Source organism: Pantherophis guttatus, chromosome 5 (assembly GCF_059756535.1).
Source record: "Pantherophis guttatus breed Tessera chromosome 5, ASM5975653v1, whole genome shotgun sequence".
Classification (NCBI taxonomy): Eukaryota; Metazoa; Chordata; class Lepidosauria; order Squamata; family Colubridae; genus Pantherophis; species Pantherophis guttatus.
In genome coordinates this window covers 57,259,269-57,286,961 of record NC_142067.1, presented here as the reverse complement: position 1 = coordinate 57,286,961, position 27,693 = coordinate 57,259,269, and the positions used below count along the sequence as shown (strand labels likewise).

The 27,693-nt window shown below is 37.1% G+C and overlaps 1 protein-coding gene across 1 annotated transcript in view; it reads left to right on the top strand.

Annotated features, from left to right (window-relative positions):
• LOC117669391 (cystathionine beta-synthase-like) overlaps positions 1 to 16,623 on the top strand; it is a 34,197-nt gene extending 17,574 nt beyond the window's left edge. The window contains exons 8-16 of the mRNA XM_034423772.3: positions 877 to 968; positions 4,408 to 4,539; positions 5,605 to 5,689; positions 9,192 to 9,297; positions 10,785 to 10,856; positions 12,933 to 13,067; positions 13,553 to 13,661; positions 14,878 to 14,962; positions 16,284 to 16,623. Of these exons, the coding sequence (XP_034279663.2) occupies positions 877 to 968; positions 4,408 to 4,539; positions 5,605 to 5,689; positions 9,192 to 9,297; positions 10,785 to 10,856; positions 12,933 to 13,067; positions 13,553 to 13,661; positions 14,878 to 14,962; positions 16,284 to 16,456 (989 nt within the window). The 3' untranslated portion in view covers positions 16,457 to 16,623. The remainder of the gene's footprint in view (positions 1 to 876; positions 969 to 4,407; positions 4,540 to 5,604; positions 5,690 to 9,191; positions 9,298 to 10,784; positions 10,857 to 12,932; positions 13,068 to 13,552; positions 13,662 to 14,877; positions 14,963 to 16,283) is intronic.
• Positions 16,624 to 27,693: the final 11,070 nt, after the last annotated feature.

Here is a 27,693-nt window from a genome sequence, read left to right as displayed (position 1 = left end):
CCAACGAGCCAGAAAGTTAGTTATAAATGGAAAGCAGAGCACAAGGGTGGGTGGGCGGGCCCAGCCAGTGATCAGAGCTAAGGGTTCACCTGAACCCTTGCGACCATGCAGGTGCCCACCACTGGCTGAAAGGCAACTAAATTTAAAGCTTCCTTCAACTTAAGCTTGATCTCACTGTGATTACACAGACATTTCCATATACAGTGGTACCTTGATACTCATCGTTAATTGGTTCCGGGAGATGTGATGAGTAGCAAAAACGAATACCAACACATTTTTCCCATAAGGAATATGTAGTATCTCACGAGGCAGCCAACATTAACAAGTTCTAGTTTGTGCATTGAGTATCAAATAAATGATGAATACCAGGACAATTTTTTTGTGTCAAAATGTGTTGAGTACCAGATTCGATGAGTTTCAAAGCAGTTGAGTACCAAAATACTACTGTATAATTATCTTTGGCAATAATATGAAAGTGACCTCCCGTTGCATTCTTCTGTGATGTTACTGTAGCTTGTTGTTCTTGCTTGCTTCCCAGCCTGGCTTTTAGTCCAGGATTCTGGTGACCTTTTATCTTAATATTAACCAGATTTATTTATTTTTTCAAATTTATGTAGCTGCCCATCTCACAAAATAAACTTCTCTGGGTGACAGAGGTATTGTCATACTTTTCAAGATCAGCAAAAGTCAGCCAAGTGCTGCTACCTGCTGGATATAAAAGATAGATGCAGGTCATTAAAAATAGATGTAAGTGAAAATTGGAGTAAAACACATATAGCTAATAGTGGTTAAATGATTAAATTTATGTATTAGTGTGAACTTTTGCAATATAGTTACATGCTTTTTATTTGATCGTTTTATTTTTCTTAAATACAGGAAAAATTGATATGTTTGTGGCTGGAGCTGGCACAGGTGGTACTATCACAGGTGTTGCCAGAAAGTTGAAGGAGAAATGCCCTGCATGCAAAGTACGTGGGTCTGGCTTAGCTATTTTAACCTGGATCAGCTCTTTGGTTCCTTGAGAGTCAGTCCCCAACCTGGTCTTGGGAGCTGCTGCTATTTCTGAAGTTCTGGTGGTGAATTTTCTGGGATATTGCTGGAAATGATAATAGTGGTTAGCTTCCCAATGGCTGTCATGTGCCAGGTGGCCCATCACTAACATAGGTGGGCTATGTCAAGGTGCGACCTTCTTCTTCTTTTAAATTCATGTTTTATTTGTAGTTTTCTTTTCACACCATACATATTTTGTGGACAGTGTATTGACTGGGTTAATGTCCTTTTTAAACAATGCTAACAATAATAATACAAATAAGTACGCATAATCCTAATCTTCCAACTTCAACAATACTCTTTATAATTCTTTATCATTTTTTCCATTAATTCATTTACACCTAAATAACATTTCTTTGCATTATGTATTTGTTATCCCCTACTAAGTCAGTAATATTTAATATTTTAAAAATTACTCATTATTCCACGATAATTTCAATATCCCAAAGTCTAGGATTACTAATGAGGCCAAATATTAACAAAATTTAATCAATCCTGGGATTATTTTAAATTCCCCACAATTTCTAATCCTTAAAAGTTTAAATTCACAATATATTTTAACACACTGTTAATATTAATATTACAATTAGATTACCTAATCCTAAACTTCCACCTTCTAACCTTAGTTTATTTTTAATTATAATAAATTCTATTATCTGTTAGTATATATCCATGATGGCGAACCTATGGCACGCATGCCACAGGTGGCACGCGGAGCCATATCTGTGGGCAGACGAGCGTTGCCCTAGCTCAGCTCCAGTGCACATGCACATGCCAGGCCAGTTTATTTTGGGGCCTTCCAAGCCCACCAGAAGTTGGGAAATGGGCTGTTTCCAGCCTCTGGAGGGGTGGGGAAGGCTGTTTTCAACCTCCCCAGGTTCCAAGAAAGCCTCTGGAGCCTGGGGAGGGCGAAAAGTGGACCTTCCGGGCCCACCGGAATTTGGGAAATGGGCTGTTTCCGGCCTCCAGAGGGCCTCCAGGTGGGGCGGGGAAGACCGTTTTCACCAAAAAAGCCTCTGGAGCCCGGGGAGGGTGAAAAATGGGCTTACTGGGACCACCAGTAATCTTTTTGCCATCGCATGCCAAAAGTGGGGGGGGGGCGCCAGGGGGCGCACGTGCATACATGTGGGGCGTGGCATGGGGGGCATTGAATTATGGGTGTGGGCATGCGCGCAAATGACCCCCGCGCTCCCCCCGTTTTTGGCACATGACGGCAAAAAGGTTAGCCTATTTGTATTTTCTACTTTTTCATTTTATTAATATATTTTATCACTATCCATCATCTCTTAACCTTTTTGGAGTTTCATTATTTGTTGACTTCTTAATCACCCATTTATTTCTCTCTCTTGGAATTTTATAACTTTTTTTTAATATTTTTATACCCACTGAGTATTCCCTTCGGGTTGCCCTTTGTCTCTTTCTGCTGTATCATTTGGACACCTGTCCATAAATTTTTCTTTTTTTAAAAGATATTTTTCTTTTTTTTCTCTAAACCTTTCTTTTTTTTGTAGATATTTTTCTTTTTTTCCCCTCTGTTCTATTATAAACTTTTAAGGAATTATCTATTTGATTCCTATTTATCAATCCTTTCTCTTTACTAACTTTGTCTTCTTGCATCTCATTTTGATTTTTCTCTTCCACTGCTTCTTCTAATTTCTCATCTATTTTCTGAATATCATGTTCATCTTTTTCCCCCAGCTGTTGAGTGGCTTCTACACTCATTTCTTTATCTTTAGACAATCCCCTTGTCTCCTTATTGTTCTTTATAGTTTCATGCATGCTTTTGAGCATCAAAAATTATTTCTTTATATAAGTACCTCTATTATCCCCTGATAATCCATTTTGTAACAATTTGATAAAAATTACTCATTATACCTCTATGGTTCCAACATCTCAATATTTAAAAGCTCCAACAAAGCCAGATATTAATAAGATTTAGTCAATCCCATATTTATACCTCCAAATCCCCTAAATTTATAATCTTTAAAGTTCTTTAGTATTTTACAGCCTTTTGGTTTTCCAGTTATTTCTCTTCCCAATTGTCCAAATTTTAAAGTCAATTTAACTTTTCTTCTTTTCTCTTTTCTTCTATCATCTTTCTTCTTTTGCGTCATAGAGTGTTCTGTCAAATAGCATTAATAATCCAAATCCGAATTAATCCACTAGGTTTCCTCCAGTCTTTCAAATCCACAATCCAATAGCCAGTTTCAATAGAGTTTAGTTATTTGCATTTTAAATTTGCAATTTGATTCATTTTAAAAATCTTCAAAAAAGGAAAGAAACTCACTAAGTATTTCAAAATATCCAAATCGTCTTCTAAAGTAGAATCAAGGTCAGGTGTTGTTTACTTTCTTCTATATATTAGACATTCCTCACTTTCATTAAAAGTTCTCACGCTGTAGTGCTCCTCTTCTTCCAGTAGATGGCTCTCCTGCTCCAAATTGCAACATTAAACAGTATGTCAAATGCAGCTGATTATTGATAAGTCCAGGGGGTTTAAAGATACAAATAAGAAAGATAGTTTCTCCCAAAAATCACCTTTCAGATTGTTTAAGCATTTTTCAAGGCTTTCTATATTTTAAAGCTTCCTTTGGGCATTTCTTTCGCCTCTTTATTTTCAGTCTTTAGTCTTCTCCGTGTGTCTAATTGCCGCTTCCTTAACCCTTGGAGCTTATTTTTAAAAATTCTTGTACTTAAGTTAAGTCTTTAGAGTAAGAGTTGGAAGTTATCTCACCCAGCTTCAATGCTCTGTCCATGGACCGTATCTTATGGTCCCAGTTATCCCAGCTTGTGACTAGCCAAAAATGGCCGTTGACCCTGCTATCGTTCAGGAGAGCTTGCTTCAGACCTAACGAGGAGTTCCTCTTTGTCCACAAAGCACCTCTTCTTTCTTTCGCCCCTACAAGGCGGCTTTGACCCCATATGGTCTCCCGACAGCAGTTGCCAGCTGGATTTCACGGGGCTCGACGGAGCCCTCTATTTTCCAAGCCATTCTCGCCACGATATCAATCAGAAGTCAAGATGCAACCTTCTGACAAGCAAGTCAGTGGAGAAGCCAGAGTCACTTAACCGTGTTACAAATGTAACTGCATTGATTCATTTAACTATGGAAAGAAAGGTTGTAAAATGGGGCAAACTCACTGAACAACTACCTTGCTTAGTAGCAGAAATTTTTCAGCTCAGTTGTGATCATAAATTGAGAACTATCTGTATAGGCTTCATAAGACTCCAGTGATTTGCCTCCAATGAAAGTTATCCCTGTAAAAACTCCCTTAACTTCCTACCACATCTACATTATTATAAAAAATAATTGACTGAAGAAATGAATGGCATTAAACAGTTTATCTTTCTTCACAGATTGTTGGAGTAGATCCCGAAGGCTCCATTGTTGCTTTGCCCAGCTCATTAAATACAGTCTCAGCCAAGGATACAACAATGGAAGTGGAAGGGATTGGTCACGACTTTATCCCAACTGTCCTTGATAGATCCGTAAGTCCCAGTGTGACAAATGTCACCAGACATAGGAATGAAGTGTGTGATGCTAAGAATAAGCAGCTTCAGGATCCACACAGGATTCATTTAAAATTATTTACTGATGTTGATATATTTATACATCTGCACAGGAACAATCTACAGATCTATATTAAATATATAAATGTACCGTATATTCTCAAACATATACACACTCACTCCCTTATTTAGCAGTCAAGTTCTGTTCCAACAACCAAGTCATTAAACGAAATGGTTGCTAAGTGAACAGGTGACTGACATGCTATGAAGATCGCTTTTTGCTTCCATCTCATTTGCATAAAGTTCTCTCATACAGCTACACCAGTTTTACTTTCACTCCAGCATATGTTGTTGTCAGGCACATGGAATTTGATTGTAAATGCACACATTGATTGGAAAATATTTTTTAAAAAACATTTATTACTGCAATATTTGCAAATTGACACTAATTAAGGTAGTTGCTAAATGGGTGTGTGTGTGTGTATATTCATTCATTCATTCATTCATTCATTCATTGTTTTGGAAGCTGCTAATTCAACCAAAATACATGTGTATTTGGAGATGATGATGATGGTGACAATGATGGTGATGATGATACAAAATACATTATATTCCTTGTCTTTATAAGACCAAAATTGAAACGTATATATTAACAAAAAAAAATATACAAAAGGAATTCCATGTAGTTGTTTAGAGGGAAAATTTTAAAAAGTATAAATATGCGGAAATGAAGTAAAATAAATCTAATATTGACCTCCTTTTTGCATATGTTTGATTTCTGCCTATGGGATGCATTCATCTTGTCATTCCAAGAGTGTCCCAGCATAACTATATCAGGAGAGTCAAGGAATTATAGTCCAAATCCTAAGCCAGGCGAAAACCTCATGTCAGTTGTAACCAAAAACTGTTCACCTTCTGAAACATCTTGTCTTTTACTATGCAACCCTCTATGATGCATTTGTTGCTAAAGTGAATGAAAAAGATTTGTCCATCGTTATTGAAAAATGCTGAAATCCATTTTTTTTCCTTTTGTATTCTTGGTAGGTAATAGATCAATGGTGCAAAAGCAATGATAAAGAATCCTTCCTTATGGCTCGTAGATTAATTAAAGAGGAAGGCTTGCTTTGCGGTAAGTATTGCACAGTGATAAACATCAGAAAAAGTTACTTAACTCCTAAGCATAAAAATAAACCAAAATTTAAAAATATAAGGAACACACAGTTCTTATATTGATGGAATAATTATGTAAGTATTAATTGTTTATTTGCAGTGGCAGGGGAGAGTGGGACACAACGCATAGTAGACAATCTTGGAGGTGTCCAGGCCCAGAACTATGTAGGATTTTAAGGGTGACAACCCAAACTTTGGACCTCATCTGCCAGGCAATGCAGCTCCGATAGTGGTGGTGATGTGTGTGAGCAAAATGAATGTGTCCATAACTTTTGCAACTGCTGCACCAGTGATGGGATTCAAAAAAATTTACTACCAGTTATGTGGGCGTGAGTTGGTGGGCATGGTTTGGTGGGCATGGCAGGGGAAGGATACTGTAAAATCTCCATTCCCACCCCACTTCAGGGGAAGGATACTGTAAAATCTCCATTCCCTCCCTACTCCAGGGGAATGTTAGTGCAAAATCCCCATTTCCTCCCGATCAGCTGGAACTCGGGAGGCAGAGAATAGATGGAGGCGAGGCCAGTCAGAGGTGGTATTTACCGGTTCTCTGAACTATTCAAAATTTCCTCTACCAGTTCTCCAGAACTAGTCAGAAACTGCTGAATACCACCTCTGTGCTGCATGTTGTAGCAGTGGAAACTTCTAAATGATTACTATCATGTTGAATGATTTGGAAAAATTCCACTGTGAGGCAATAAAGGCATGAGTGACATGACAAAGCCTCCTCTTTAGAAATGGATGCCACTGGCACACAAGATGTAGTTGTGCAAAGTTCCTCTTAAAACCTTGAACTCTTACTTCACATTATAGAGTAGGCTTATACAATATATTGAATGTTTTGCATTTCAAAACCCGTCGCTACTGGTTTGCTCGTGGGTGCACTTGCGTGCAACGCTTCTGCGCATGCAGAGAAGTGTCCGGGCAGGTGGGCGGAGCCTCCCGCCACCGCCGCTACCGGTTCGCCTGATCCAGGGTGAACTGGTAGCAATCCACCACTGGTCTGTCCTCTATCTGTGTACCATAGAGAAAAATAATTTAGACATTATATTAAAAAGGAGTGAATACTGACAAGGCTAACTCCTTAACTTAACTGAGCCATGGTGGCACAGTGGTTCGAATGCAGTATCGCAGGCTACTCTTCTCACTGTTCAGTTCAATCCTGAATGGCTCAAGGTTGACTCAGCCTTCCATCCTTCCGAAGTTGGTAAAATGAGGACCCAGATTGTTGGGGGCAATAAGCTGACTCTGTAAACTGCTTAGAGGGTTGTAAAGCACTATGAAGTAGTATATAAGTCTAAATGCTATTGCTATTATCTTATAGTAATGCCATCGTTTTTACAAACTTTTGATCAAAGTATCTACTAGATATGAAAACTGTTACACAAAAGGAAAAAACAGCCCAACCTATCAAAAACAGCACCACAAAAAAGAGATTAGGAACACAAGTTAAAATACGGAAGAAAATGGTAAGTGAACACCTGTCTACCCTAGATGAGTTCAAATCATCAGGACCGGATGGATTACACTGCAAGATTCTGAAGGAACTGGCAGATGAGATATTAGAACTGCCAAAGGACTGGAAAAGAGCTGATGTAATTCCCATTTTCAAAAAAGGAAAAAAAATAGATCCAGGAAACTACAGACCTATCAGCCTGACCTCAATACCAGGGAAGATTCTGGAAAAGATAATCAAGCAACAAATCAGCGAACACCAAGAAGCAAACAAAGTAATAAACAAAAGCCAACATGGGTTTGTCAAAAACAGATCATGCCAGACTAAATTTATTGCATTCTTTGACAAAGTGACAAAACTAGTGGACCAGAGGAATACTGTTGATATAATTTACTTGGACTTCTGTAAGGCATTTGATAAAGTAGACCATAACCTACTACTAGATAAAGTAGAAAAATGTGGGTTAGACAGCATCACTACCAGATGGCTGACCAACTGCACTCAATGTGTAGTCCTCAATTGGAACTGCATCTACATGGAGGGAGGTATGCAGTGGGCTACCCCAGGGCTCTGTTTTAGGCCCAGTACTCTTCAACATCTTCATCAATGACTTTGACGAGGGGATAGATGGGGAACTCATCAAATTTGCAGATGACATCAAGCTAGCAGGAATAGCCAACACTCCAGAAGATAGGCTTAAAATACAGAAGGATCCTGACAGACTAGAACATTGGGCGCTATCTAATAAAATGAAATTCAATGGTGAAAAAAGTAAGGTTCTACATTTAGGCAAGAAAAACAAAATGCACAGGTACAGTATATGTGGTACCTCGCTCAATAGTAGTAACTGTGAGAGGGATCTTGGAGTCCTAGTGGACAACCATTTAAATATGAGCCAGCAATGTGCAGCCAACACAGTTCTAGGCTGCATAAACAGAGAGATAGAATCAAGATCACATGAAGTGTTAATACCACTTTATAATGCCTTGGTAAGGTCATACTTGGAATACTACATTCAGTTTTGGTCGCCATGATATAAAAAAGATGTGGAGATTCTAGAAAGAGTGCAGAGAAGAGCAACAAAGATGATTAGGGGACTGAAGGCTAAAACATATGAAGAACGGTTGCAGAAACCGGGTATGTCTAGTTTAATTAATAGAAGGACTAGGAGTCATATGATAGCAATGTTCGAATGTCTTGCCAAAGAAGAAGAGGGAGTCAAGCTATTCTCCAAAGCACCTGAGGGTAGGACAAGAAGCAATGGGTGGAAACTAATCAAGGAGAGAAGCAATTTAGAACTAAGGAGAAATTTCCTGACAGAACAATTAATCAGTGGAACAACTTGCCTCCAGAAGTTGTGAATGCTCCAACACTGGAAGTTTTTAAGAAGATATTGGATAACGATTTGTCTGAAATCGTGTAGGATTTCCTGCCTAGGCAGGGGGTTGGACTAGAAGACCTCCAAGGTCCCTTCCAACTCTGTTATTCTATTTCTATTGTTTATTATTTTCTTATTCAGGGAAATTTTTTAAATGGAATCACATCCAATCCAAAACGGAGTCCCACAACATTAGGGTATGAACAATTCTGAGATTCAGCATCCACAAATCTCCATTGCTGGATTCTTAGATCAATACAAGAATATCATGTCAGAATAGAAAAAATCCTTACTCAATGCAGTACCACTCACCCTTTTGCTGTAAAATGCAGTACCACTTGCCCTTTTGCTGTAAAAACGTGGTTAAACAGGCAAGGCTGCATTTATGGAATTTAGTTTACTAATGTAAAATCAAGATTGCTTTGACAAGGTTTTAAAGGCTTCAAAAGAAGTATGTCTGATATACTGCAAGCATCAGAATAAGTAAGCATCAAGATTAATATTTTTTGGGAAACATTTACAAGTTCAAATTGCTTTATTCTTTTTATGTTCAGTGTTTTGCTATTACTTTTCCTTGTTTTCTTTTCCTTGTTGAGTAATGTGTGTATCATCTGGCTTCTATAATAGGAGGCAGTGCAGGCAGTGCGATGTCTGCAGCTGTGAAAGCTGCCAAGCAACTAAAAGAAGGTCAACGCTGTGTTGTCCTCTTACCTGACTCTGTGAGGAACTACATGTAAGAGAATGGCTTTTCGCTTCTTTATAACACATTCATTGGAATGCGAAAGAGATCGTGTTGATTAAACTGCCTGCCAAAAGAATGCCTACAGATCCTCCCCTTGCTGAATTCTACCCTCTTCCTGAAACTTCACAGTTCTGAGAAAGGGATTGGATCCTTTCCTTCCTTTCTTCAAATTGCCCCATGACTCTTTATACATGGAGAAAGGGATTATTTCCCCTTTCTCTTTGCATAGAGAGGCATGAAGGGATCTAATTGCACTAGGCAGGATGTGGATCTTCTGGGAGAGGAAGAACCTCTGCTTCGCCTTAAGGAGAGGACTTGCAAGCTGTTTTCTACCAGCATTTTAATTTTAAGGATAGCTTAGAGAAAGGTGCAATATTAGCAGCTGTTTCTGATTCTAAAATATGAAAAAAAAAACCGCTGATATCAATGTTTCTATGTCATCAATAAATTATGGAAATATTGGATTTGCTGGTAGATCTCTAGGATTTGCAGTACGGTTTTCTAATTCCTAATACTATTACTAATAGCAAATGTCCCCAATGTTTTCCATTAAAACATCTGCTTTATAGTATTTCAGAGGTTGGTTTGTAACTGTACCAATGATGTCTTAGTAAAGGAGGTATTTGACTTCATTCTACCTCTTTCCTTGACAAATACTGTTTGTAGCTGAATCATATTAAACAAAGCCAACCCAAAACACTGTGTTGTTGGCTAAAGCCACCCAGAGTTAGTTGGAAGATGGATGGCTATATAAGTATTATAAATAAATAAATAAATAAATAAATAAATAAATAAATAAATAAATAAATAAATCAGAAAAACAAACAGTGTTTGTTCAAGTCAAATTCATTAAATCCAGAAGCGCCCTCTTGTTAGGAGTAAAAATAAAATAATGCATAAATCAAGTAACTATCTCTTGCCTTTTCATCACATCCCCAATTAGCTGACTGTTGCATTTTATTTTATTATATTTTGTTTTATTGTTTTATTTATTGGCTGACCATCTTACCATAGGGTAACCCTGGTGGATTACAATATCAAAGTTAAAGTTGCCTAACAGTAAGGCCAGCTATTATTTTATACAAGTTTTCAACTTTATCACCAACATTTTAATAAATCCATTCCACAGTTGCCTCCAAAAATGCCTTCTATCTTGTTCCTCCCTCACCCCAACTACAGCTAATTTGCTGATTGGAACTCAATTTTAAAGATTATTGTATCTTAAAGATTTAAAATGTAGTTATATAGATTGGTTCAGTAATATATGCAACAGTATCAGCAAGGAAGCATCAAAAGAAGCCAAGATGTCAAGATGGTGTTAAATGCAAGACAATGCCCCTTTGTAGCAGCGTTGACATCACACACATGTACAAAAGGAGCAAGGCTTAGATTGTGATGCCAGGTTCCTGTTTTGATCCCCTGAATTAGGACACCCAAAATTTAACACAATGCCTTCATTCTCTTTTCATTGTTTCCAGGTCTAAATTTTTGAATGACAAATGGATGGCCCAGAATGGATTTCTAAAAGATGTTCAGGAACATTATCCTTGGTAAGTTCAAAGTACTTGACCTGTTTTGATACTTTATCTGTTTTCCCACCACCATCACCCAATATAGGCCTATATTAAATGGCTTTTATTCGCAGCACAGTGGAAATCCGACTGACAACAATGGCAACAACTATGGGAAAGGAATTATAAATTGACAATGGCAACTGCATATAAAGAAAATCTATATAAAATGTTTTATAGGTGGCATATGCCACCAGAAAGATTAGCAAAGATGTTTAAGGATAAATCAGCCAAATGTTGGAAATGTTTGCATTTGCCGGGATCATACTATCATATGTGGTGGTCATGTTTAGAAGCAAAAAATTATTGGTCTAGAATACAGAAATGGTTGGAAGAAATATTACATAAATCTATAGAATTAAAACCAGAGTTTTTTTAATTGGGTATTCTCCCAATAAATAGAGAGATATAGTAAAGAAGATGTGTATTTAACTATACATATAATAACAGCAGCAAGAATTGTATTTGCACAAAATTGGAAGACAGAAAAAATTCCATCAGAAGGTGAAGTAATAAAGATTTTAGACTGTGCAGAAATGAATAGATTAACTTTAAGAATAAGAGATAAAGAGGAATCAGTGTATTTCAAGACATGGGGAAGATTTTATATATGGTTAGAAAAGAAATATGAAGATAAGAGGATAGATAAATGATTTAGATAATAGAAAGTTAAACGAGGGAGAGGATAAAAAAGAAATAGAAACCCAGATGACACCAGAGTAAATGAAAAAGGGGGATGGGAGTGGGAAAAAGAAAGAAGATAATAAGAATAAATGTACAATTATAATGATAATACTGATAGATAGAATAAATCTGAAAAGAAACTGAAAGAAAGTATATATTATTAGAATACAGGAGTTGCTTGGATGCCAAACAAGGAGAATATTCCACAGTAAAGAAGATAGAAAGGAGAGAGGAGTAGAGGGTAGGAAGAGGAGAGGGAGGAAGAGGAATGGAAGAAAGGGAAAAGGAGAGGAAGGAAGGGTAGGGGACAGGAGTAGGAGAGAAGGTGAGAAGGGGGAAAAGAAGAGAGGAGTGGGGGAAAGGAAGGGGAAGTAGGATGAGGTAGGAGAGGAGGAAGGAGAAAGTAGGAAAGGAGAAGAGGGAGGGAGGGAAGGGAAAGAGGAGAAGAAGAAGGGTTGTTGCGAAATGAGGGAAGAAAGGGTAGAAGAGCAACTCCGAATGTAATTAAAATGCCTTATTTTAATGCTTTCTTTAAGGAAAACATGTATATGTGGGATTAATTATGTATAAGAAAATGTACATTTTATGTTATGTGTATAAGAAATAAAGCTGAAAAACTTCTGGAAATCCGACTGACCTTCCCAGTCCTTCAATATTCATTCTGTGCCAATGGGGAGATGGCATCTGCCAACAGAAAGACTCCATAATCCTTAGAGAAAAATTAAACAGAAAAGGAAGAAATCAAATAGGGAGATTTCAACTGTTATAGTTTTTAAAAAAACCCTTCTGTATTGAAACCAGTTACACAGAGAGGTGTTAAGCATTCCTTCATGGGGTGTGTTTAAAGAGAGGCTAGACAGCAGTCTGTCAAATATACTTATATATATATATTTGCACAGAGCAGACTGGATTTGATGACTTAAATGCCCCCTTCCAAATTTCTTTTGGTACCTGTAATGCTTCTAAGAATGGGAATCAGTTAAATACAGTTAATTTATGAGGACTTCTTCCAGTTTGGGTATTGTTTATGAAACTTGTTACCATTATTTGGGAGAAGTAGCATCCAGGCTACGTGGATAATTGAGATCTTTTTCTATTTGCATTGCGATTCCAAGTTTTCGTGTGTGACTTGCCTTTATATTCTTATAAAGAGGCACACTTTGAAAGGAAAAACAGGAATTATCTTTATAGGAAATGGCATGCTAAGGACAAATCTTTTATCTTGTTTCTAAATTAATTAAATAAATCCCTTATATTTATCTCAGTCTTCTTTCATTTAAGATGGGTACATAGAACAATAATCCAGGCAGACCAGAACAGATTCTGACTGCAGAGCAGTAACAATATATACTGCTCTTTTTTCTCTGACAGGTGGTGGAATATTAAAGTCCAGAAGCTGAATCTTTCTGCTCCTCTGATTCTTCTCTCAGATGTGAACTGTCAAAAAGCAGTTGAAATCCTGCAAGAAAAGTTATGCAATCAAGCACCAGTTGTTGCAGAATCAGGGTAACTTTCTTTTTAGTGTGGGCACGGGCAACTGATGTTGGGAGGAGTGAGCCTTCATTTTTCCAAGGGTCCATTTTAAAAGTTCTTTTTTATGGAGCAAAATAACCATTACATCCTGAAGAAGTTCTATGTAATCATTTAACAACTTCTGGGGAAGCAAAAGTAAAAAAAAAAAAAAAAAAGTACCACCAAATGCCAATAGCGCAATATTTTTGGGGGGTGGGGGCTACCAACTGTGGGCTAGGAGTTATCCACTTCTGCCTTGTTTCAGCAGTAACTTCCCTTCAAGATAATATTTCATAAAGGTTTATGTCTAAAGCAGTAAAGGGTTGTCCATTATTCTCTTAAGAGGATCCTTAAATAGATACTAAGAATGCTAGACTCAATATGGACTCAGTCCCTGCACATGGAGAATTTGATAGGATTCCATGTCTTTGTCTTCTTCCATGTCTGAATGTAAAAAAAAAATGTTTGTTTTCTTGAAGCGTCATTTTGGGAATTGTAACTATTACCAACATCCTCTCCTCGATCCTGGCAGGAGATGCACAGTTCTCAGACCCAGTCATAAAAGTCACTTATCAACAATTTTCAAAGGTATTTATCTTTACCTTGTTGAAAAATTCATAACACATCAATGATTGCATCATCCATAAAAGTGTCTAATGAACAGGACAAGGAAGAGGCAGAACTTATGGATACAGTTTGAGAGCCAAAGAGGTTACGTGAGAGAAAGGGCTTTACCTCATAAGTAATGTGATATATCACTAAGTCCTTGTGGTCTTCATCTTGTGTTTATGGTGCCTTGCTTACCAAATGTTAATGCAGGATTTGTATGCTAGTCAGGTTGGTGACTGATCAATGCCTGATATATATCATAGTTAGTATATCCCAGTAGTCTATTAACTAAAGAAAGGGGCACGAGCTCTTTCTTCTCACATGTTCAAGCATGTTCAAGCCACACCTCTGTATACTGTAGCAGGTCACCTGAGCTGACCATTTTTAAAATAGGTGATGATGCAGGTTTTTGTACCTGTAGTTGTTAAATCCTGTCAGTTTACAGAAAAAAAATGGTTTTGATGTTCAAGTATTATTAACTTAACAGTGAACCAAAGATTACAAAATATTACTGTAAATTTCAAGTGAGGCAAGGTCAAGGGGAAAGGAACAGGGTGTCCCACCTATTGCATAAAGGCAGTTTTCACATATCAGTAGGAAGACAAAGATACAGCTCTTTTCTTGAGCTTTCTCAAAATAACATTCTCTGGATGCAAAAAAGACTTTCACACCTGTTATTCTTTGACTTGATGGATTTTTAAGTTGGTTCATACTGACATGAAAGAATTATGAATATAGAGTACAGTACACACAGTTTTAAAAATACAAAAAGAGCAAGCAGAAAAATACATAAAGTTATGAAGAAAGAAATAAAACTCTAAGGTATAAGCCTAGTTGAGTAAGCATGTGCAAATATAGTTGAAGTACCTGAATTTAGGGACATAGAGAACACACTTAGGAGTACGTAGGATGTAAATTAGATTTCAAGACAGGATCTTTCCTTGGTTTTGAGAATTGCATCACCAGAGCTTCATAGAAATTGGGTTCTCCATGCTGTAATCTTATTTGCACCATTTTCCCACTTTCTCAGGAAACTAGGGAAGTGATAGATGTTGCTGCTGCAACAAAATGACACAGATTTCCTATGTCAGCTTCCCATATTGTAAGGACAATATGTGGGAGGAATTTTGAATGGTGAACTTAATCTTGGGCTCCTAGTAACCATTTGATTCACTTGATTATTTGGGATGCACAGATTAATCTGGATGACACCCTGGGAAAGCTTTCACGTGTCGTGGAAAATGAACAATTTGCTGTTATAGTGCATGAAGTGCAGCAATGTAAGTACCAAGGGAGGGAGTTTATATGGCATTGAGGATTTTCAGTCAGTATTCTGGGTTCATTCTCACACCACCCTCAGCATGAACATGCCCCAGTAACCATTTTTATATGATGTGTCTTTATGATGTTGATCTTGTCTCATTCCCAGGCCATATCTGAGACACTTTAAGATTGTCTTTAGCTCTTTCATGCTTGAATTATTGTTTTCTTTCTTCTCTTGACACACCTTGGGCTATGGATATGATCTAGCATGTTTCACTGCTGGTGTGGCAAACAATATAGTTAAATACGGGATCTCCTTGGTATCAAATGGTCATTTTATGCTACTGCAAGCATGCACTCTTCAGACATGCACCCAGATTCTAGAATAGCCCTTCATTGTTACTTTCGATTGGATTGCAAGAAAGAAACCAGACTCCTGGCTTTCCTTAGTGCCTCTGCCTATTGACCTGTGCTTTCTGAAGTCCCTGTCTTGTCTTATGTGGACCTCTTTATGTGGATCTCTTTATATGCACATATAATGCTTTTTGTGGGGGGAGGGGAATCATCTGGATTTTCCAGCCCAGATATCTATCCCTGTGATAATCATTGTAATGATCACCTTACCGATCACCTTAATGATCTCTTTGAGACCGCCTTCTACCGTGCCTTCTATTGCATAGCTCCCAGCGATCGGTAAGATCCCACAGAGTTGGTCTCCTCCAGGTCCCATCAGCTAAACAATGCCATCTGGCGAGCCCGCAGGGGAGGGCCTTCTCTGTGGCTGCCCCAACTCTGGAACCAGTTACCTCCTGAGATCCGGACCATCCCCACCCTATTGGCCTTCCGAAAAGCAGTGAAGACCTGGCTTTTCCGGCAGGCCTGGGGCTGTTGATCTCACTGTTGCGATCTGGCGAGATCCGGCCATGAATGGTGTGAATGGGTTTTAATTGTTTTTAATGTTTTAATGTTTAATGTTTTTATATATGGTTTTTAAATGCATTGTAAGCCGCCTTGAGTCTTCGGAGAAGACGGCATACAAGTTGAACAAGTTGAAGTTGAAGTTAACAGCAATGTTTGTCCCTAATGGTCAGTGATCTGGAGATGAAGGAAGAAATTTAGCTTTCCATTCCAAACCTTTTGTGTCCCTTGGAGCACAAAAAGATATGATAAACTGCAGGCTTCTTCCCTCCCCCCCCAATCTGGCAGGAAATAGGGTGAGGTCTGAGGGACTACATAGAATCAATGAGACATGTTCATCTGTATGTTTTAAGTCAGAAGTTAGTCTTAAATTAAGAGTATACTGTTGGAAGCTTTCTTTCATTCCTCTTTCTTTTCCAGACAATGCAAAGGGGTCGTCCTTGATGAAACAGATGGTATTTGGTGTGGCCACAGCTGTTGATCTGCTCAGCTTTATCACACCAAAGAACAAACCTCAAGATCTAAATGCATCACTCACATCTTTTTATGAGAGGACTTTTCTAGAATCAGAAAAAAATAACTTCGATGTTTAACTTAATGGTTTACAATATGGCAGGGGTGTCTGCAGGGGTGGTCCAAAAAGTTAAGATGGTAACTGTGATGGGGTGACACACATAAACTCCAAGAGGAGTTTCAATCACCCCATCATGGCTGCCATATTGATTTCTTTACTGTATCCTGTTGACACCCTTGCAATATAGGATGTTTTTTATATATAAATGTGCCTAGTAGTTCTTGATCTACTTGATGTCCCTCTGAATAATAATTTTGCCAATAATCTGAGATTAAGATTTCTTTTGACATTTTTTTGTATGTTAACTTTGATTGATAAATGCATTTCAAAATCTGTTGGCAGAAGAATAAAGTAAAAGTATCTGAATAACATCCAGAACATTGACAAAGAAGGGGCTTGAAGTGCTGGCAGTAAGGTGAATGTGTGTCAGGTTTTTTTTTCTCCAGAGGAAAAAATATCTTGTATATATGGAGTGACTACAAGTTGTATCTGTTAATAGTGATCAACGCAACTTTAATCTTTTAAATCATTTTTCAGTAAGAAAGGTTTCTAGGTTGAGAAAATTATATCCATTTCCTCTTGATTTCAGTGGACTGGCAGCAATGCAACTGAAGATAAGATTTGAGGAAATTTGAGAGCCTTTTACAGTGTCAAAATATAAATACTTCTGCCACTAATTTTTCTATTTAAATTATCATTTTAATCACTGGAAACAAATCATTGCATGCAGAATACAGGTAGTCCTTGACTTATGACCACAATTGAGCTCAAAATTTCTGTTGCTAAGCAAGTCAATTGTCAAGTGATCCCCCCCCCATTTTATGATCTTCCTTGCCAATTTTGTTAAGTGAAACACTGCAATTTTAAATGGTTATTAAATGAATCTGGCTTCCCCATTGACTTTGCTTGTTAGAAGGTCACAAAAGCTGATCACATGATCCCAGGACACTACAACCGTAGTGCTAGTGCTAAGCATCTGAATTTTGATCACTTGGCCATGGGAGGTGCTGCAACAGGTGTGTGAAAAATGGTCACAAGTCACATTTTACCATTGTTGTAATGGTCTTCAAACAGTCATTAAACAAGTAGTCGGAAGTTGAGGACTAGCTGTAGTGCAAGCCTATTTAACTCTACATAATTTTATAAAAAGAGGACAATAGGAGTAAAAAAAGAGAGCCTTGCCTGAAATAACACAGAAGACAGGTGGAAAAGATATTAGTGTTAATCATAAATAACATGATAATCAATTGTACATTCAGTGAAGCTTCTCCAAATTGAATTCTACTTTCGCAGTTGTATTTTTCCTATTGACTGTTTAGCACTATCTTCAAAATTTTGTTCCTGTATAAAGTGGGATGGGGGTGAGGGTAGGTTAGATTTAGATATACAGTGAATATTGCAAAAATGTCCATAATTTTATTTTATTTTTTTAAGAAAGACAAATTGTTAAAGAAATATTGGCTTTAATACTGGGGGAATTGTTTAAATTTACCTCATGGGGCTAATAATTCGATTAATTTTCACTAATTGTGGCCAGATAATATTCCCGATTCCTTGATTATATTAATTATTGTCTTAGAGCAGCCTTTCTCAACTGACGTTTCACGGCTTGCTGGGGTTTTCTGAAAGATCATGATTGATTTTAACGTTGCATTCTGTGTGAGGTTAGCTCTCAATAACATGTTTGTTATTCTCTGAATTTTAATGTAATGCAGAAGCTATTAAACACAGAGAAATCGACAGAGAGGTCACTCTACTCAAAATATCTTGTATATATGACTTGTCCAGCAGCTCCTGTCAGGAACTAGGTCCATTTCTTCAGCAATGTTTCTGTGATTTGCAACTGAATTAAAAAAAAACATTAAAAAACAAGGGGAAAGCATATTCTTTATGGTGAGAGATAAAGTAAAGCTAACATCTGGGATTTGGGAATAATGCTTGCTGTTATTGTTGTTATGTGTAATAATTAAACTGCCTAACAAAGAAACAGACAAAAGAAAAACTGCAGCATATCCATAATGCAAATTTTAAAAGGGTAGCATTTGCACTGCAATGTAGTGATGTACATTTCATCATTCTTCCCACCTGTGAGGGGTGGGAAGAATGGGGTGAGGACGGGTACCCAATAAAATGGATAAATCTGCTCAAAATTAATATTGACATTCTAAGTAAAATTCATTTTTACCATATTTATTCTTTCCCTAATCTCATAATAAGCATTATCCATCTATTTATATCAAAATCAAATGATACCAGATTAAATATGTACATCAAAGTTCTTTATTTTTCTAGGAGTAATTATCACAATATTATTTAAATCAATTAATACAATAAAGACACCCCCCACCCTCCACCCATTTTTCGCAAAAAAAACAAAACAAAACAAAAAACCGGTCATTGTTCATTTTCAGTGCATTTTCTTATTACGGACTAGAAATGTAACTTGAAAATGGTTCGAGTTTCAAGAACCATATGGATATTTATTGGAGGTTAAGTTGGAAGAAGAACAAGTTAAAGAAACAATGATTTCTTGGGGGAAAATTTTTGGACATGGAATTGACTTAGAGAAATGGCAAAAATTGTGGTCTCAAAATTATAAAATGACAATGTCAACTGCATATAAAGAAAATTTGTATAAGATGTTTTACAGGTGGCATCTACCCCCGACGATAATAGCCAGAATGTTTAAGAATAAATCCAAAAAATGTTGGAAATGTCTTCAGATACCGGGTTCATATTACCATATGTGGTGGACATGTGCAGAAGCCAAGATACTGGACTAAAATCCACACGTGGTTGGAAAAAAATGACAAAAAAAACCACATAGATTTTAAACCAGGGATTTTTTTATTGGGGATTGTACCTGAAATACATAATAGAGAATTGAGATACCTGATTGTGAATGTATTAACAGCGGCAAGGATTGTGTTTGCTAAAAATTGGAAAAATGAGAAAATACCAACACAGGATGAAGTTATTTAGAAAATAATGGAATGTGCTGAAATGAGCAAATTGACATTTGAAATTAGAGAACAAGAAGACAAACAATACTATAAGATATGGAACCTATTTTATCAATGGTTAGATAAAAAAATATGGAACTGAAATATAGTAGAGATCTTTATAATACAAGAATTCTAGAACTATGTGAAATATAACATAAAGAGGTATTATTATTGGATAGAATCAGGAGGATAAAATGAATGTTATAATAAAAATTAACTCAAATCTTAGAATACTTTAAATAATAATGAGAGAAGAAATAGCTATAGTTAAATAAATGATTAATGAGGATAATAATATATAGATATTTATTAGGACAATGATATGAGAATTTAGGTAAACTGTAAATTGTAAGCTATGAATTTGGTGAATGATGCATAAAAGACTTGTATCCAACCGACACACTGTTTGCAATTGAAGATGGTTTTATGTATGTTTGTTTAAAAATTTTTAAAAAAATTGTTTTTTTTAAAAAAGAAACCTCTACTTCCCCTTGGCCAGCTCCAAGAAATGTGAATAAATATTTGTGCATACCACTACGCATAGCAAAATGTTCTGCTATATTTAAGAACAATTGGGGCTGTTGTTAAGTCAAAGTTAATACTGAAGCTTGCTAATGAAATTTGAGACTATTGGCAAGGGGAGAGGGAAGAAATTATTAGCACAATTGCTGAAAGCAATTTCAGTAATTTCAATTATTTTTCAATGTGCGCATACAAAACTCACTGACATCATTTACAGGTTGCTCCATACAATGGCAGTGATCATATGATAACAGGTTTAACTTAAAAAGGCTTTTTATAGACTGCTGTTTTTATGAAAACAAATGTAATAAGTTACATAGGTTGTTTGTTGTGTGCTATATGAATTGTTCCTAGTTCAAAATTTAACTGGATGTCCTTCTGGGGTGTTTTTTTAAATAAAATATAAATTATGCCCTATAATAATCAACACAGTTTTCAAACATTAGTGTTTTCTGATTCTGTTACAGATTTATTTTTTTCAATAGTTTTATTAAGAGTTACAGTAAACAGCTAAAACTAATACAAGGACTTAATACAAAAATACATGAAAAAATTAAAAAGTGAGGAAAAACTGGAAAAAAACTTCCCCTAAAGGAAATAGTAAGAAAAAGAAAGTTCCCTTTTCATCCATAGCAAGCATATTCAACATTAATAATTTATCACTGTCTCTTAAAATAAAACTAAATACATCTTCATCCTCTACCTCACCTTGTTTTCTATAAACTCATCTCTAAATCTTTAGCTCTCCTTATTAATCAGCAAAGGTCCAGTTAAAATTAACAAATACTTTACATAAATATATAATTCTCCTTTCCATTTAGTTTAAATCCCCCTCATCCATCTCTTAACAATAAAACATTGCAGAAAAAAATTAAAAACTATTAAACATTACTAAAAACAACAATTCTTTTTTTAGATGTAAAAAAATAATAACATAAATGTTTCAAACTAATCTATTACACACTAAACTCTTCCAAAAGAAAAATATTCAATCAAGATAACCACTAAGCACCCCATAGATAGCAACATTATTTAACTAATAAAATAAACCAATTTAGTGGTTTTTTGCCTTCTTCCCCTTAACTATCTTTAAGTCCCAGAGATAAAATTCATCTCTCCTTTTGTTCTATCTTTGTATCTTCTCTCAAAATTCTTATAATCCTTATCCAACCTGTTTGCAAATTCCATGAAGCAATTCTGGTAGAGCTCTTATATTTCATTTTAAAAGTATAGTCCATATAGGCCTTTTGATATAGCTCAGAGCATGATGGAAGCCACAACTCCCAACTGATCACAAACAGCTACAAAAATGTCAATTTCTGAAGTATATTCACAAAAATCAGCTGTCCAGAGTACATGTGGACAATCTCAGATCTGCAACCAAGTACCCAAATTATAGCCATATGATCATGGGGATATGTGCAGCCATCAGAATTCTGATATCAGTCATAAGTGGCTTTTGGGGAGCCTGTTGTAACTTCAAGTGGTCACTAAGAGACAAGTTATAAATTGAGGCCTCTTTATATTAGTGACAAGTAAGAAGAAACTATTGCAATCATATTCTGTTTGTAAGTAAATTGGCTTTTGTCCTAATCCACCATAGCTCCTTTGTCCTTAAATGAAGAAATAAGAGTTAAAGCATCATGATGTTTGGCATTCTGTTTCTTTTATCCCAGTGTGTACTCAGTGTGATATCTAGCTTTAAAGACTGCTTAAGATCTATCTCAGACAAAAGGTTTGCTGTGTACCTTTTCTTGTATAATTAGAATTTATCCTTGTTTTTTAAAAGAGTAGTTGAGGGAGATGGCAACTGTGCCACAGGAATGATACCGAGTCTTTCTTTATAGGTGTAGCAAATGCACGAAGGAGCAGCTGTTCTAATCTTAAACAAAGCATAGGCAATGAATTGAGAACCTGTACCAGTGGTGGATTTCAAAATTTTTTACTACCGGTCCTTTGGGGGTGGCTTGGTGGGGGTGGCATGGCTTGGTGGGGGTGGCTTGGTGGGCATGACAGGGGAAGGATACTGTAAAATCTCCATTCCCACCCCAATCCGGGGGAAGGTTACTGCAAAATCCCCATTTCCTCCTGTTCAGCTGGGACTCGGGAGGCAGAGAATAAATGGGGGCCAGTCAGAATTTTTACTACTGGTTCTCCGAACTACTCAAAATTTTCTGCTACCGGTTCTCCAGAACTGGTTAGAACCTGCTGAAACCTACCTCTGACCTGCACCAACAGGTAATAATTCAAATCCAGCTTTAACTCCCTGCAGTATTTGTTACAATACAAAGATGAATTTGACAAGGGCAAACCATGATAAATATCGAATCAACTTTGGCCCTAGTTATATGACAGCCTCTCGGTGCTTCCTCATTCATGCAGTGTTTTGTGATTATCTTCCTTCTGACCACAGTAGGGAAAGCATAAAATAAAGCCCTAGGAGTTTAGCTATTAAAATCTAAGCTAGTTTGGCAGCATTTTTGTCAACATTAAGAGACTGTAAGACTTTTCTCATTAGTAATGTTTTGAGTAGGATCTATATATTCTTGTGATAGCAGAAAGAACTTCTGGTATAATGATGAGTTCCACTGACAAGGGGCATCCATGGAGAGGGAGGTAAAAAATATGTCAAAACAGTTGCCACGACTACATAAACAAAACTGTCCTTTTGACAGGTTTTGATTGCACAGCCAGAACTGACAGCTTCTCTGTTTTCATCTCAACCCTTGGATGCCTTTCATTTCAGTTCTATTATTCTCTATGTTCTCTGGTTAGCAAGTGAGCCAGATGTTGCTTCTTAAATCCTGATGTAGGACAAGGCACAACAGAGCTAGCATTTTAGCAACACAAGATAAAATTGGGGTTGCCAAAGTGTTCCAATAAAGCTGTACAAGTAACTCCCAAATCAAAGCACCCTTTCTTAATAGTTACCTGGCTTTTATTATCCTTAATTATTATGAAATTATACATAAATTAACAGATTAATTTTTTTTTTATTTCTCTCCCTATTTTGCAATTGCAGTATTTTGATCAGTAGGACCAGAATGATGTCAGAAATGCAGAATTTAAAAAGAGAAAACATTGATATGGCTTCAGATATGTAGTTTGAGATTTTTTCCACGAGTAACTGCAAAAATGAAGCAAAGAGATCCATGAATGAAAGACCTCACTTGTAGAACCAATGAAAAATAGCTACTATTTCTTATATAGGTGCTGTCTCCATTACGCATGGGCACTTAGTATCATGTTGTCAACACACCAAGATAGAACAACCAAAAGCTATATGTTACAGGAGCAATTACAAAATTATCACAATGCATGATAATTATTGGTTGTGTTTGACCTCGGGGTGGTGGGTGGGCATCAGTGGTGGGTTGCCCCCAGTTTGGACTGGTTCGCAAGAACCGGTAGTAAAACCGGTGGGAGGTTCCACCCACCAACCCCAACATTATCAGGGAGCTTCTGCGTGGCCCCCGTTGCAAACTGGTAGTAAAGTAGTAAATACAATCCACCCCTGGTTGGCATGGCTGGGGTAGGCATGGCTGGGCCAAGGTGGGAGTGGCCACACACACCCCAAGATCCATTTTCGCTGGCAGAGGGCTGCAGGAGGCCGTCCTGGCCAAAAACAGACCCTCGGAGGGTCTTGCGCGGCCCTCCCAAGCTCCATTTTCATTGGCAGGGGTACCGTTGGCCAGTCCTTTGCTATTTGCAGGACAGTCCCGCGGGCCAGATCTAAGCACCACGTGAACTAGATTCGGCCTGCTGGCCTTGAGTATGACACCCCCCCCCCTGTATTGCACTAATAAGATCCTATGAAATAGTGCTTGGGAAGTGAGTGAAGAATGTCTACTAATGAATAAACACCTTGTCTACAAACTGAGCAAAATTATAGCATTACAAAGTCCTTTTGATGTGACCTCAAATAAACTACTGAACCATAATAAATTGGCTCAGATATCAAACCCAACGAACTTGGAAATCAGGTAAGTCTGGAGATGATGCAAAGCCTTCATGTTGAAGTGCCACAGAATTCTAAATTTCTTGCAGTGGAGGGTTGAAATTAGGCTGTGAGATTAATACAATCTTAGCGTCTCAAGCTATATAAATGACAGCAGAAACCAGTTAGTAATGTTATAAAATAAACTAATATCTATTTACTTTGAGAGTTTAAACAAAAATATATGGATTCAGAAAAGTTTTAAAGAAGGAAAACTCAACTCTTAGCATATTACTTGTGAGAAATCCTGGAGAATTGACAATAAACCAGACTTCCTTATCAAAAAGAGTAAAAAGGAGGGTCCAGTTGGTCTACCATCTGTGCCTAAGAAGACTGTCAAATGATCTATCTGTAGGCACTTTGTAAAGTATGTAGTAAATACCAGAAATCAGCATGAAATGAATATATGAAACACTTAGTGTGTGTATGTGTGAAGAAGCCCCCAAACAGCCTGTTTTGGAGGCTTTTAGAGGCAGGAAAAAAAGTTTTTTTCTGAAATGAAGTTTCAGATGTTTCAGAGGCAGAAAAAAAGCAAAAAAAAAAGCAAAGCACAGAGCTCACAACCAAGGAACCTGTTTCTAAAATTCACTCTGAGAACAGCTGATTGGGGGTATTCTGGAGGCTGATCCACCTGCCAATTAGCTTTTTTCTTATTTTCCTCCCCAAAAACTAAGGTGCGTCTTATACTCCGGTGCATCTTATACTCCAAAAAATACGATATGTGTGTGTGTGTGTGTGTGTGTGTATATACAAATATATACACACATACATAAAAGCACAGAGACCAGTGTGTGTGTGTGTGTGTGTGTGTGTGTGTGGGTGGGTTTCTATCAAAGTACCTGGTCTACCCCCAATATGGAAGGGAGCATACTGCTTCCCTTTAATCTTTCAGCTCCAATCCAGGAGCCCTCAAGCAGTCGCATTCACGACAAACCATTTTATAACAAATTTATATTTGCTGATAAATAGTCTCCCTTTATTTCTTTGTGTGTGTGTGTGTGTGTGTGTATGTGTGTGTGTGTGTGTATGATTTCTTCTTTTGTCGTAGGTTTTTGTGTATTTTTCTTCAACTGGGTATTTTTCTACGTAACCAAGTTTGCAGCCATAGCTCAGTGAAATCACATCCACTATCCTAGGCTTCTTCAGACAGCAAGCAAGTATTTTGCTGCCTATTGGGAGATTAATATAGATCTATTTTGGACTGATTGGTCCACATCAGTTAGCCACACCCTTACCATATATTCCCTCCCCGTAGAGGCTAAGTATTTACTTTCTTCTTTTGTCATAGGATAGTGGATGTGATTTCACTGAGCTATGGCTGCAAACTTGGTTATGTAGGAAAATACCTGGTTGAAGAAAAATACACAAAAACCTACTATTAATATTCCGGACTCTCCGGGTCTGGAACTGCCCTTATGGGGCTCCTGTACAGGGATTAACTGGTTTTATGGGAGTTGCCAAAACTCTCCCTCGCCCACACTGTGTGAGGTCACCGCCGGAAGTCCTGAGATCATACTTAACCATGACTTAACATGGTTTATCAAAGCCCTCATTGGCTGGGATTGCACAATTTGCTAAACCATAAACCACAGCATATGTATTACTCTTGTAAATCAGCACAAGCCTGGATCTCATTGAAGAAGCTGCAGTTATGAATGGGTTGCATGGATGTGAAAATTCAATAGAGTTCACAAATTGTTTAGATTTATAACAACTGTAATTGCTTTCCATACAACACCCCTTCCCCCAGACAACCACAGGAACAAAGTCTGATTAGATTGCAAGTCTGAGATGTGTTAAAATGCTAATTATTTAAATTATTTAAATGGGATTGATAGGGTACATCACTTCCCCAATCATTGTTTAAGGTTTGTTAGTGTTTAAAACAAACATATCTCAGGAAATGGACTTTTGCATCTTAACAGCTTTAGATACTTCAAAACTGTTGTGTCGGCTACTGCTTCCTACATTTATGCAACTGCAAGCAACCTGCACAGTCAAAATGGATTACTTCATTCTGGTCTTTTAGCTCCTCCCAGCAACTCTTTTTAGAAGCTTCACTTTCTGAGTATCCATATAAATAGAGGTCTTTCTAGCTGGACTTGCACAGGAAGTCCAAGAAGAAAGAAGGAAGTCTTCCTTCTACTCAGGAAGAAAACTGCTGTGGAACAAACTCTGCTGCACAAATTACCTGAAGCTTACCAAGGTAATGTTAGCTTTCCTAGCACAATTAAAGATTTGGCTGAACTTTCCATTACCATTCTAAAAGAAAAATGAGAAATGCCAACAATTAATATTATAATACTTTTTTCTTTTCTTTCTATTTACAAGCAAGAAAAAGGTTGAGGAAAGAATTATGTTGATGGTTCCACCCTCCCTTCCTCTGCAGTATAAAATCATCATTGTAAATCACATTAGAACTGTTGAGCTGACGGCTGTACAGAAATGTTTCAAATAAATTTAATTAACTTGTGCAGGAAGTACAAGTTGAATGGGCATGTTGTGATCAATTCCAATTGTGTTTGCCAGCCCTCTCCCCTCTCTATCTTGGCTGTGTACATTTATTTGGGAAAATATCCCATTTAGATAATTTGGTTTTACATAAGATTATATAATTACAGTGAATAGATTTAAATGCAACCTGCTATGTAAGTGATCTTGACATCAGTGAGAGAAAATGCTATATAAGTAATGAAATTCTTTCAGTGTAGATTCATCAATAGTATAGTGTATGTATTAAAACCTTAATAAAATGAATCTTTTTGTTTTGATATAGAATGATCAGTCTTGAATTTACCTTTTGCCTCCTGGTGGGCTGCTGCTTTTTCCAAAACATCAACTGTAAGCATATAAAACCAGACTGTTCTGCTGTAAGCTGCCTAGCCTGTCCTAAACATCACAAAGCTGTGACTGTCAAACATGAATGCTGTCCTCGTTGCATCCCTGTGTGTTTGTGTCCTGCCTTTCTGGTGGATGAATGCCTTAACCAAAGCTATAAAGATAAGACTCTTCTCTTGGAACAATCTGTGCATACTGACTCTGGTACCAGGGTGTGTACGTGTAAATCAGTTCAGAACATCATATGCCATTCAATTTGCCCCCAAATTCCTTCAGAATGCAAGCATATAAAAAGACCTTCGGTTGGTTGTCCGTTCTGTGCTTGAACCACAGGAAATTATGATGGGATACTTGCTGATAATACTATTACTGAAAAATGTTAGATTTGTAAGTGTCCACCAGAAGATGGAAAGTTGCAGTACATTTTCAAATGTTAGGTAAACATTTGAGCACAGTAAGTATAATCTCAGAATATTTAGGCATATTGATATTCATGTACTGAATTAATAAACTTGATTTCTTGAAAACTGCTGTATTTTGTGTAAGTCTTCCGTTACCCTTCAAATATATTGGATTTCAACTCCCATAATCCATCTTTGCCATAATCAGAGTAATATATTCAAGAGTATCATGCTAAGAAGACTTTTCTTCACTAGTCAGCATTTTTTTTTCTACATAGCTGGAGAAATTAAAAGACCTAAGTAAACTCAGTTCTGTTAATAAAAAGACCAGCTTGCACAGTGATACATGGTCCAGACTTTGTCCAGATAGCTGTTGGATGCTGTTCGCAGTACAGAAAGCAGCATAAATCCACATAAAACAGTCTGGTGATGAAATAACTCATCATGGTGACAAAGAATAAAACTGGGATTTATATGTTCCAATGAAACTGCA